This window comes from Neophocaena asiaeorientalis, unplaced genomic scaffold (assembly GCF_003031525.2).
Source record: "Neophocaena asiaeorientalis asiaeorientalis breed wild unplaced genomic scaffold, Neophocaena_asiaeorientalis_V1.1 scaffold99, whole genome shotgun sequence".
NCBI lineage: Eukaryota > Metazoa > Chordata > Mammalia > Artiodactyla > Phocoenidae > Neophocaena > Neophocaena asiaeorientalis.
Window position 1 is genome coordinate 46,740 of NW_020173022.1, and position 12,910 is coordinate 59,649.

Genomic DNA, 12,910 nt, shown 5'->3' on the forward strand with positions numbered 1-12,910 from the left:
GGCATCTCCTGGGAAGGTGGGGGGTGGAACTGGCTCACTGTGGGGACAAGCACTGGTGGCAGAGGTACTGGGGAGTTCTCATTGGTATGAGCTCTCCTGGAGGTCGCCATTTTGCCACCAAGACCCAGCCCCACCCAACAGCATGTAGGCTCCACTGCTGGGATGCCTCAGGCCAAACAACCAACAGGGCAGGCACACAGCTCCACCCATCAGCACACAGGCTTCCTAAAATCTTCCTGAGCCCACAGCAACCTCTAAACACACCCCTTGACACAGCCTTGCTCACCAGAGGGACAAGACACAGTTCCACTCACCAGTGGGCAGGAACCAGTCCCTCCAACCAGGAAGCCTGCACAAACCTCTAGAACATCCTCACCCACCAGGGGGCAGACACTGGAAGCAAAAGGAACTACAACCACGCAGCCTAGGGAATGGAAATGGCAAAGGAATATGTTTCAGATGAAGGAACAAGATAAAACCCCAGAAGAACAACTAAGTAAAGTAGAAATAGGAGGTCTACCTGAAAAAGAGCTTAGAATAATGAGAGTGAAGACAATCCAAGATCTCAGAAAAAGAATGGAGGCACAGACCAAGAAGATACAAGAAATGGTTAACAAAGAGCTAGAAGATATACAGAACAAACAAACAGACATGAATAGTGCAATAACTGAAATGAAAAATACACTAGAAGGGATTAATAACAGAATAATTGAGGCAGAGAATAGATAGGTGAGGTGGAAGACAAAATGGCGGAAATTTCTGCCATGGAACAGAATAAAGAAAAAAGAATGAAAATAAATGAGGACAGTTTAAGAGACCTCTGGGACAACATTAGAAACACCAACATTGGCATTAGAGGGGTCCCAGAAGGAGAAGAGAGAAAGGGCCATAAAAACCATTTGAAGAGATAATAGCTGAAAACTACCCTAAAATGGGAAAGGAAACAGTTAACCAAGTCCAGGAAGTGCAGAGAGTCCCATACAGGATAAACCCAAGAAAGAACATGTCAAGACACATATTAATCAAACTGACAAAAATTAAAGACAAAGAGAAAATATTAAAAGCAACAAGGGAAGAGCAACAGGTAACATACAAGGGAATCTCCATAAGGTTTTCAGCTGATTTTTTAGCCAAAACTCCGCAGGCCAGAAGGGAGTGGCATAATATATTTAAAGTGATGAAAAGGGAACACCTACAAACTAGAATACTCTACCCAGCAAGGCTCTTGTTCAGATTTGACAGAGAAATCAAAAGCCTTGCAGACAAGCAAAAGCTAAGAGAATTCAGCACCACCAAACCAGGTTTACAACAAAGCTAAAGGAACTTCTCTGGGCAGAAAAGAAAAGACCATAACTAGAAACAAGAAAATTACAAATGGAAAAACTCACCAGTAAAGGTAAACATAGATTAAAGGCAGGAAATCATCCATACACAAATATGATATCAAAATCACTAATCATGAGAAGAGAAGAGTACAAATGCAGGATATTGGAAATACATTTGAAATCAAAAGACCAGCAACTTAAAACAATCTTGTATATGTATAGTCTGCTATATCAAAACCTCATGATAGGGACTTCCCTGGTGGTCCCGTGGTTGGGACTTTGCCTTCCAATGCAGGGGGTGTGGGTTTGGTCCCTAGTGGGAGAACTGGGATCGCACATGCCTCACAGCCAAAGGGCCAAGGCATAGAATGGACACAGTGTTGAGACATATTCAATAAAGGCTTTAGAAATGGTCCACATCAAAAAAAAAAATCTTTAAAAACAAAAATAACCTCCTGATAACCGCAATCTATTGAAAATCTACAATAGATACACACACAAAAAAGAAAAAGGAATCCAAACAGAACACTAAAGTGAGTTATCAAATCACAAGAGAAGTGAACAAAAGACTAAGGAGGAAGAAAAGACCTACAAAAACAAATCCAAACAATTAACAAAATGGCAATGAGAACATACATATCAATAAATACCTTCAACATATATGGATTAAATGCTCCAAGCAAAAGACATAGACTGGCTGAATGGATACAGAAACAAGACCTGTATATATGCTGTCTACAAAAGACACACTTCAGATCTAGAGACACATACAGACTGAAAGTCAGGGGATGGAAAAAGATATTCCATGCAAATGGAAATCAAAAGAGAGCTGGAGTAGCAATATTCATATCAGACAACATAGACTTCAAAATAAAGACTGTTACAAGGGACAAAGGACACTACATAATGATCAAGGGATCAATCCAAGAAGGAGCTATAACAATTGTAAATATACATCCACCCAACATAGGAGCACCTCAATACATAAGGCAAATGTTAACAGCCATAAAAGGAGAAATCAACAGTAACACAGTAATAGTAGGGGACTTTAACATCATACTTACATCAATGGACAGATCATCCAGACAGAAAATCAATAATGAAACACAGGCCTCAAATGTCACATTAGACCAGATATGCTTAATTGATATTTATAGAGCATTCCATCCAAAAGCAACAGAATACACCTTCTTCTCAAGTGCACATAGAACATTCTCCAGGATAGATCAGATGCTGGGCCACAAAGACAGCCTTGGTAAATTTAAGAAAATTGAAATCATATCAAGCATCTTTTCTGACCACAACACTACGAGATTAGAAATCAACTACAAGAAAAAAACTGTAAAGAACAAAAACACATGGAGGCTAAACAATATGCTACTAAACAGCCAATGGATCACTGAGGAAATCAAAAATACCTAGAGACAAGTGAAAACAAAAACATGATGTTTCAAAACCTATGGGACACAGCAAAAGCAGTTCTAAGAGAGAAGTTTATCGCAATACAATCTTACCTCAGGAAACAAGAAAAATCTCAGATAAACCACCTAACCTTACACCTAAAACAACTAGAGAAAGAAGAATGAAAAAAACCTAAACTTAGTAGAAGGAAAGAAATCATAAAGATTAGAGCAGAAATAAATGAAATAGAGATGAAGAAAACAATAGAAAAGAACAGTGAAACTAAAAGCTGGTTCTTTGAAAAGATTTTTAAAAATTGATAAACCTTTAGCCAGACTCATCAAGAAAAAAAAGGGAGAGGGCTCAAATCAATAAAATTAGAAATGAAAAAGAAGTAACAGCTGACACTGCAGAAATACAAAGGATCATGAGAAATTACTACAAGCAGCTATATGCCAATAAAATGGACAACCTAGAAGAAATGGATAACCTGGAAGAAATGGACAAATTCTTAGAAAGGCACAACCTCCCGAGACTGAACCAGGAAGAAATAGAAAATATGAACAGACCAATCACAAGACTGAAATTGAAACTATGATTAAAACACTCTCAACAAACAAAATTCCAGTACCAGAGGGCTTCATAGGTGAATTCTATCAAACATTTAGAGAAGAGTTAACACCTATCCTTCTGAAACTCTTCCAAAAAATGGCAGAGGAAGGAATACTCCCAAACTCATTCTATGAGGTTACCATCACCCTGATAACAAAACCAGTCAAAGACACCACAGAAAAAGAAAATTACAGGCCAATATCACTGATGATCATAGGTGCAAAAATCCTAAAGAAAATACTAGCAAACCAAATCCAATAATACATTAAAAGGATCATACACCATGATCAAGTGGGATTTATCCCAGGGATGCAAGGATTTTTCAGTATCCACAAATCAGTCAGTGTGATACACCACATTGACAAATTGAAAAATAAAAACTATATGATCATCCCAATAGATGCAGAAAAACTTTTGACAATATTCAACACCTATTTAGGATAAAAATTCCAGAAAGTAGGCATAGAGGAAACATACCTCAACATAATAAAGACCATATATAATAAACCCACAGCTGACATCATACTCAACGGTGAAGAGCTGAAATCATTTCCTCTAAGATCAAGAACAAGACACTGATGTCTGCTCTTGCCACTTTTATTCAACATAGTTTTGGAAGCCACGGCAATCAGAGAAGAAAAAGAATCCAAATTGGAAAAGAAGAAGTAAAGCTGTCACTGTTTGCAGATGACATGATACTATACATAGAAAATCCTAAAGATGCTACCAGAAAACTACTAGAGCTAATCAATGAATTTGGTAAAGTAGCAGGATACAAAATGAATGCACAGAATCTCTGGCATTCCTATACACTAATGATGAAAAATCTGAAAATGAAATTAAGAAAACACTCCCATTTACCATTGCAACAAAAAGAATAAAATATCTAGGAATAAACCTACCTAAGGAGACAAAAGACCTGTATGCAGAAAATTATGACACTGATGAAAGAAATTAAATTGAACAAGAGCAGAGGCCAGAGCAGGAGGCCGTGAAGAGGCGGGCTCAACAAGAGCGTGAGAATGCTGCCAAATACACCTCTTTGGAGAAACTGTAATTTTTCATTGAGACGGAAAAAGAAATGGAAATTGCTGACTACTCCGGATATGTAAAGTAAGAGCTGCTAGGATTGTTGGTGCCACCTTGGGTACCAGCTGTTCTTCCATATATAGATAAGATAGGTATAAATTTCTCTATTTATTTTGATATATTTTAAAACAATAAAACTGAATAAATAAATGTAATAGAATTAATAGATGAGTAATAAACCTTTTGAATTTTGAGATGCTGCTAAAAAAGAAAGAAAGAAAATCCTAAAGATGCTACCAGAAAATTACTAGAGCTCATCAATGAATTCAAAAGTTGCAGGATACAAAATTAACACAGAGGAATCTCTTGCATTCCTATACACTAACAATGAAAGATCGAAAAGAGAAATTAAGGAACAGTACCATTTACCATTGCATCAAAAAGAATAAAATACCTAGGAATAAACCTACCTCAGGAAGCAAAAGACCTGCATTCTGAAAATAATAAGACACTGATAAAAAAATTGAAGATGACACAAACAGATGGAAAGATATACCATGTTCCTGGACTGGAAGAATCAGTATTGTCAAAATAACTATACTCCCCAAGGCAATCTACAGATTCAATGTAAAGCCTATCAAATTACCAATAGCATTTTTTGCAGATCTAGCACAAAAAATCTTAAAGTTTGTATGGAAACACAAAAGACCCCAAAGAGCCAAAGCAATCCTCAGAATGAAAAACAGAGCTGGAGGAATCAGGCTCCCTGACTTTAGACTACAAAGCTACAGTAATCAAAATAGTATGGTACTGGCACAAAGACAGACTTTTAGATCGATGGAACAGGACACAAAGCCCAGAAATAAACCCACTCATCTATGGTCAATTAATCTATGACAAAGGAGGCAAGAATATACAATGGAGAAAAGACAATCTCTTCAATAAGTGGTTCTGGGAAAACTGGACAGCCACATGTAAAAGAATGAAATCATAACATTCTCTAATACCATACACAAAAATAAACCCAGAATGGATTAAAGACCTCAATGTAAGACTGGACACTATAAAACTCTTAGAGGAAAATATAGGCAGAACTGTGTTCGACATAGATCACAGAAATATCTTTTTGGATCCACTTCCTAGAGTAATGAAAATAAAACCAAAAATAAACAAATGGGACCTAATTAAACTTAAAAGATTTTGCACAGCAAAGAGAACCATAAACAAAATGAAGAGACAACCCACAGAGTAGGAGAAAATATTTGCAAAAGAAGCAACTGATGGATTAATCTCCAAAATATACAAACAGCTCATGCCGCTCTATGTAAAAAAACAAACAACCCAATCAAAAAAATTGGCAGAAGATCTAAATAGACATTTCTCCAAAGAAGACATACAGATGGCCAAAAAGCACATGAAAAGATGCTCCATGTCACTAATTATCAAAGAAGTGCAAATCATAGCTACAATGAGGTATCACCTCACTCCAGTCAGAATGGCCGTCATCAAAAAATCTACAAACCATAAATGCTGGAGAGGGTGTGGAGAAAAGGGAACCCTCCTACACTGTTTGTGGGAATGTAAATTGGTACAGCTACTAGGGAGAACAGTATGGAGGTTCCTTAAAAACCTGAAAATAGAGCTACCATATGATCCAGCAATACCACTCCTGGGCATATATCCGAAGAAAAACATACTTTGAGAAGTTACATGCACCCCAGTGTCCATTGCAGCACTATTTACAACAGTCAATACATGGAAGCAACCTAAATGTCCATCAACAGATGAATGGATAAAGAAGATGTAGTACATATATACAATGGAATATTACTCAGCCATAAAAAAGAATGAAATAATGCCATTTGTAGTAACATGGATGAACCTAGAGATTATCATACTAGGTGAAGTAAGTCAGACAAAGACAAATAGTATGTGATATCACTTATAAGTGGAATCTAAAAATATGATACAAATGAACGTATTTACAAAACAGAAACAGACTCACAGACAGAAAAACTTATGGTTACCGAAGGGGAAAGGTTGGGGGGGGGAGGGATAAATTAGGAGTTTGAGATTAACATATACACACTACTATACATAAAAATGATAATCAACAAGGACCTACTGTATAGCACAGGGAACTCTACTCAATATTTTATAATAACCTAAATGGGAAAAGAATCTGAAAAAGAATAAATATATGTATATGTAAAACTGAATCACTTTGCTGTACACCTGAAACTAACACAATATTGTAAATCAACTATAATAGAAAATAAAAATTTTTAAAAAGGAAAGAAAAAAATTATAAAAGTACTGGATGCTCATTACAAGAATTTATACATGTATTACATTACACTCATTACAAAAATATATACATATTATACAAGAATTTATGACATAAAACTATTACTTCAATTCAGTCCAATGTTTATATTCTCATCACATCAGCTCAAAACAAGATGATGAGCGTCCCTGTCCTCTTGGCGTTTCCAGTATATAAAAGAAGACAGACATGAAACAATGGTGATTACAGGGTGTTTTATAGAGTTCAAAATGGAAGTGCAATTTGATCTTAATCTCACTTGAAGGGTCAGGGAAAGCTTCTACGAAGAGCAGAGAATAAAATAAAAATCATCTGTAATATCACCAGCTGTAAATAACAGCCCTTTGATTTGAAGTTATTTTCTTCCAATCTTCTTCACATACACTTTCTTCAGATTCTTCCCTTGAAACCCAGCATGCTATTCTCTGGATACTCATTTTCTATAAAATGCTACTCCTTCTATCCTAGAATTCCATACCTTGGTGCATTTTCTGGAATACTGCTTACATGTGATGTTAATATATGTTACCGAGAAAGTGGTCTACGACCAAAGCAAGTTTAGAAATCATTGAGTTAGAGCTTCTGATGTGCTAATGAGCACTGGGCATCTCCAACAGGGGGTTTCGATATTAATGGTCTCATTTTCTAAACCAATTGGATTTTTATATTTTTAAGAGGCATCTTGAAGGAACACAAGAGCATTCTGGGAAATGCTCTATGACCCTGGGCAATGTTTCAGGGGTGTATAGCTCTTATCAGAGTCCCACTATTTTAGCACGTGAAACTCAGTCTATGTGTTAAATGTACACAGCACACTGCAGACAGATAGAAGGCAGAAGACCTCAGACTCCTCCAGGACCTTCCCAATTATCAGAGCCCAGCTTGGAGCTCCTGGCCTTGTTTAGGGCGTTGGAACATATGGCATCCTAGGCCAGAGTCAGCACTATCCTGCCCCAGTTTCTCAAAACAAACAATGGACATTAGAAGCTACTTTTGGATTAACCACTGCACACACATTGCCACAAGACCTGCTTTGATTCTGATCTGGGGCTCTCAAGCCCCTTTTCTTTTTGGAAAGGACCCAATAGTTCCTGAAATCTGGCTACAATGAATGTTTCCGCTGCGGTGGCGACACCTTGTGGTCAGGACGGGACATGCACAGGACAATAGGGCTCCCACATTCCTTCTGCTCCAGCTGGGGAGAAGTTTACCTCCAGAGAAGCCCTGGTCTGCCAGAGACACTGATGTCAAATTGACAAGACTTAACTTTCCTGCCCCCCACCCTCCTTCCTTGACATCCAGATTACTACTCCTTCAGTACATGAATCTCAGCTGACTGGGACAGTTCAGAGCTATCACATATGTGATCTCCTCTTACTCTTTTCGTAGCCTTTCGGGAAGGCAGTATAATGATAGTCCCAGGTTTTCACATGAAGATATTAAGGGTCAGAGAGGTTGTGAGTGACTTAAGCTACAAAGTGGAGAATTCGGGACTCAAATCCTTGTGTGCTGATTCCAGATTTCCTGTTCTTTTTTCTGCTGGCTTGCCTCCACTGATCCAAGTCAAAGGAAGCAATATCTAATGTTGAGAATTCTGTCTTTAGATGTAGGAGGGTTGAGGAACTCTGCTCCCCAAATTGCCCACTGTGGACTTTTAAAATGTCTTAAAGGTCAGAAAGGGGTTTGGACTGACCCACAGAAGAAGAAGACACAACAGATGCTCTAGGGCCCCGTGAGGTAGGTGGAGCCAAAGGCTTTGAGAACCACGCCCACCTCACAGCACCATCCAGATGCAAGCTTGTGTTGTTATTACCATTAACCATGCTTTTTTGGGTCACTCCCAGGTCCCAGTTCTGACTCTGAGTAAATCTTATCTAGAGGCAAGATAAATCTTTTCCAAAGTAACTAAGTGCATCTCCCTTTAACCTACTTTCATGCCCTCAGGTTTCTCCTCTTTTGGATCACTGAAAAACTAAGCTTTGGTTTCTAACAAGCAGAGGAGTCTTTCCTGATGGAGGCAGGAGAGCTGTGAGTGGGGTGCCCATTTCCTACAGGGCAGAGGCCAGCCTCCCTAGCCTGATGCACAGGCCCTGCGCCATCTCTCTTCGCCGCTTTTCTTACGGCAGTACCTCCCATCATTCCCACATGTGTGGTTCCTGTACTGTTCTCCAAGCTTGGCATACTCATCCTTGAGGGCCCAGTCCAGATAACAGCTAATAATTCTACCAGGCCCTGGTCTCAGTACTTTATATGTACTTTTATTTAATCTTCACATCCCTATGAAGTAAATACTAGTTTCATGCCCCTTTTATAGATGTACAAAGGAAGGCACAGAGAGGCTAAGTAACTTGCCAAGGTCACACAGCTAACAAGTGGCAGAGCCAGGATTCAAGCCCACGCCGTGCTCCTAACCAACATGATCTCCTGCCAGCTCAAGTGTCCCCACCTTGAAGAAACCTTCTTTGACCCCTTTATGCATACGCTGGGTTCCAGCACCACTGGATACAAACTATTGCAGCATTTACCACCTTGTAACCCTCAGCTTGGGGCCCACCTGTACACACTTTGCTGGAAGGTCAGACCAACCAGTGTCCATGGCTGACCTTCTGCGACCATTGCTGGAGTCCCTGGGCTGTTCACAGGCCAGAGGAGAGCTGCCACGTGGTTTTGACACATTCAATAAAACTTGCCAACCAGAAATATGTAAACAAAACCAGAAGCTTGTTGAAATCCACAATACATCTTCTACTTTACATTGAATAGAGTGGGTTCTACTAATTCCTTTTTTACTTTTAAGAAGTTCTTGTTTTGCCCCCAGACAAATGAACAGTAGAGTGGTGACGTTCACCCTGGTTTGACCGGAGCCCCTGTCTGTGCATTCACCCAGCAAGGCTCGCTCTCCTGTCCCATCTTCTCAGAACCATTGTCTACATCCACTGCTCTGCCTCCCACTTCCTTTCCACCCACACTGGACAGAAAGTCCTCCCAGAAGTTAATCCAATGGGACCTTCCAGGCCTTGTCTTTCTTGATCTTCAGGAGTGGTGAGTGCAGCTGGCCAGGCAGCCAGTGTGCACAGGGGTCCAGGGATTCCACCGGGGTTTTCCCACATCACTTGGCTCCAAGGTAATGACAGTGGGATGTTTATACAGCTCTTTTTTTTCCCCTTTCTTTCTTTTTTTTTTTTCAGTTTGTTTCCTGACCAAAAGGTCAAATACCAAGCTGCCCTGTACAAAACCAGTCCCCTGCCAACCATAGCAGAACCTACCATTTCCTTCCCTGAGAATGTGGGATCCTTACAGCAGAATGTGGGGGTGAGTTTGGGGGATGGGGATCCCCAGGGGAGTCTGAGATGGACCTGCCTGGCTAGGGGATGGGAATAGGAAATTCCCCACCCTTAAGTGGAGCCATAGAATTAGACTTGAGGCCTTAAATGTATACTTTAGGACATAATCATAATCAACACTAAAATCCTACCTAGTGCTTTTGCACCGACTGGTTATTGATACTTGCTTACTCAAGAGAATTCAGTTATGGGGAATAAAGAAAACAAGTTAACATTTACTACGTTATTATTTCTCAAAACAACCTATGAGATAGGTGCTATTAAGAGAAAATGCTGCTTAGAGAGATGGTCCAAGATATTGCAGTGCCAAATGCAGGGTGGAGGGAAAGGGGCAGCCTTCGGGGTTGGGGGGGTGGCTGGCCTTCCTTGCTGACCCCGTTACCTGGTGCGACTTGACGCTCCTGGTGCAGGACATCATAACTTTTCCAGCTGTACTGAGGGGCTGGGGAGCCCTCCTTGGATTGGCAGGTCAGCTGGATGTTGCTCCCAATCACAGTCTCTCCCTCAATGCTGCAGTCTGGCTTGGAGGGTGGCACTGTGTAGGGGAGGGGCCAAAGAGAAGCCATGAATTAGTTGGCGCTTGGTGATAGCCACCCCCCCATCCCAAACACACACACAAACGAAAATACTGCCTTGTTTGTTTACAGGCAGAGAAATGTGGAGACCATTCTTAGCTCACAGGCCATATAAAACAGTCTGAAGCCTGGATCTGGCTGTAGTTTGCCTATCCTTGGTTTCAATGAAAGCCTCTCTCTCTGAAGCCCTTCAATGCTAACTTCTTAGGAATGTTCCCTTCACTTAAGCATTACCGTCTTCCCGTGCTTTGCTGGTTAAATGCAGTTGCCACAAGTGACTGGGTGATAGGAGAGACCCCTGGTGGCAGCAGGGTTACGTGCAGGGTGGAGAATGAGGGTTGAGGGGATGGAGGGGCCGGAAGGAGCAGACACAAGAAAAGGAAAGCCCACAGAAAGAAGGTTACAGGACTGCCCTGGTGGCGCAGTGGTTAAGAATCCGCCTGCCAATGCAGGGAACTCAGGTTCAAGCCCTGGTCCGGGAAGATCCCACATGCCACGGAGCAACCAAGCCCGTGCACCACAACTACTGAGCCCACGCCCTAGAGACTGTGAGCCACAACTACTGAAGCCCACCCGCCTGGAACCCAGGCTCCACAACAAGAGAAGATACCTCAATGAGAAGCCCACGCACCCCAACGAAGAGTAGCCCCCGCTCACCGCAACTAGAGAAAGCCTACATACAGCAACGAAGACCCAACACAGCCAAAAATCATAAATAAAATAAAATGTATTAACAAAAAAAGAAAGAAAGGAGGTTACCAAAACCAACTGACCACCCTCAACTCACAAGCCTAACCTATACAGCAACGAAGACCCAACACAGCCAAAAATCATAAACAAATAAAATAAAATTTATTAACAAAAAAAGAAAGAAAGGAGGTTACCAAAACCAACTGACCACCCTCAACTCACAAGCCTAACCTGATCTCCCAGAATTCCTGAAGACCTTAAGCCAGGGTCTTTCACTCAGCACTGTTAGTTAACATACCGCTGTGTAGAGTGGTTTGTTCTACAAAACCTATCAGGCACCTACAGTCTGCCTGTCATTGCTGGGCGTGGGGATGACATAGTGAGCACTGTTTTCATGTTCAAGGAGTCCAGTGGGGGCAATAGACAAGTAATCAAACAAGGACCAGGCAGGAGGCAAGGATGCTGAGACAGGACAGGCACAACAAGGGACACTGACCCAATCACAAAGCCAATAGTAGACGTGATTGGTGGAGGGGAGCGGGCAGAGAAAGAGAGGGGAGGGCACTCCAGGCAAAGGGAGCAGCCTGTGCAAAGAAGCATCGAGTATGCCTGGGACTTCAGGTCATGTCCTTGAGGGTGGGAAGAGGACGACACCCGGTAGAGAGGACTATTACTGGAATTCCCCAGTGGTAGGCTTGTCCCCTCTGCTTCTTTATGTGCCCCCTTGGATGGCTTGCTTGCCCCAGTAAATAGCGCTGCCCTTTCTACAATCTAGACTGCACATGTGCATGGTCACTGGGCATGGCGGGTGAATTCCAATCTCTGTTTGGCCCAGAGTTGCCAGGAGAAGCTACCCAGGACACATGTCTCCCCTCTAGCGCTACAGCCCATGATATTTCCTCTCTGACACTGGCGGTGGTGGCTGGGTGTGCCCCACGTCTCCTGCTATCTTAGTGAGGGCCAGCCAGGCATGGGGTGAGTATGGGGCAAATCAGAGGCATTTCCTACTGCCACCCCCAATCGGACAGTCCCCGAACCTAAAAGGCCCCAGGTTCAAGGACAGGACTCAGGTATCCAGGCCCAGACCCACAGGACTGAAGCAGCCTGGGAAGGGAGAGGCTGCTACCCGCAGGCCACTCTCACAAGCTGCCCTACCGTCCTCCCTGCTGACCCAGCAAGCAGGCACCTGGTGGACAGAGAAAGTGAGCATCACTTCCGAGGAGACCCGAACCAGGTCAGGGTTGCTAAGCCAAGCTTTATCTCTTGAGCTCTCCAGAGGGACAGGAATATCCCTCCCCACCGATCAAAACTGTCACCTTTGTTTCCAGGTACGCTTTTACCAGGAAGCTAAGCCTTTATTCCACAAAAAGAGAGCTGGCCACAAATATAATACCACCTTCAAAGTCTCACATTGACTCAGAGTCATGCTAAATGTGCAAGCCTGGTAGCCAAGCCTTTCCACAACCGGGTTTCTTTGTAATACAAGCCAAAAAGGAGAGAGAAGGGACTGGGGCAAATGAGCACCTAGAGAAACACAGAAAACCATGCTGAACATATCCGAAGCCTAGCTTTCTTTTTTTAATGCCAATAGCCGTCCTTTGCCAGTAG

At 41.8% G+C, this 12,910-nt stretch overlaps 1 protein-coding gene across 1 annotated transcript in view; it reads right to left on the bottom strand.

Moving 5' to 3' along the window:
* GPA33 (glycoprotein A33) overlaps window positions 1-12,910 on the bottom strand; it is a 45,689-nt gene that overhangs the window by 6,446 nt on the left and 26,333 nt on the right. Inside the window, exon 4 of the mRNA XM_024742396.1 lies at window positions 10,420-10,572. Coding sequence (XP_024598164.1) covers window positions 10,420-10,572 — 153 coding nt within the window. The remainder of the gene's footprint in view (window positions 1-10,419; window positions 10,573-12,910) is intronic.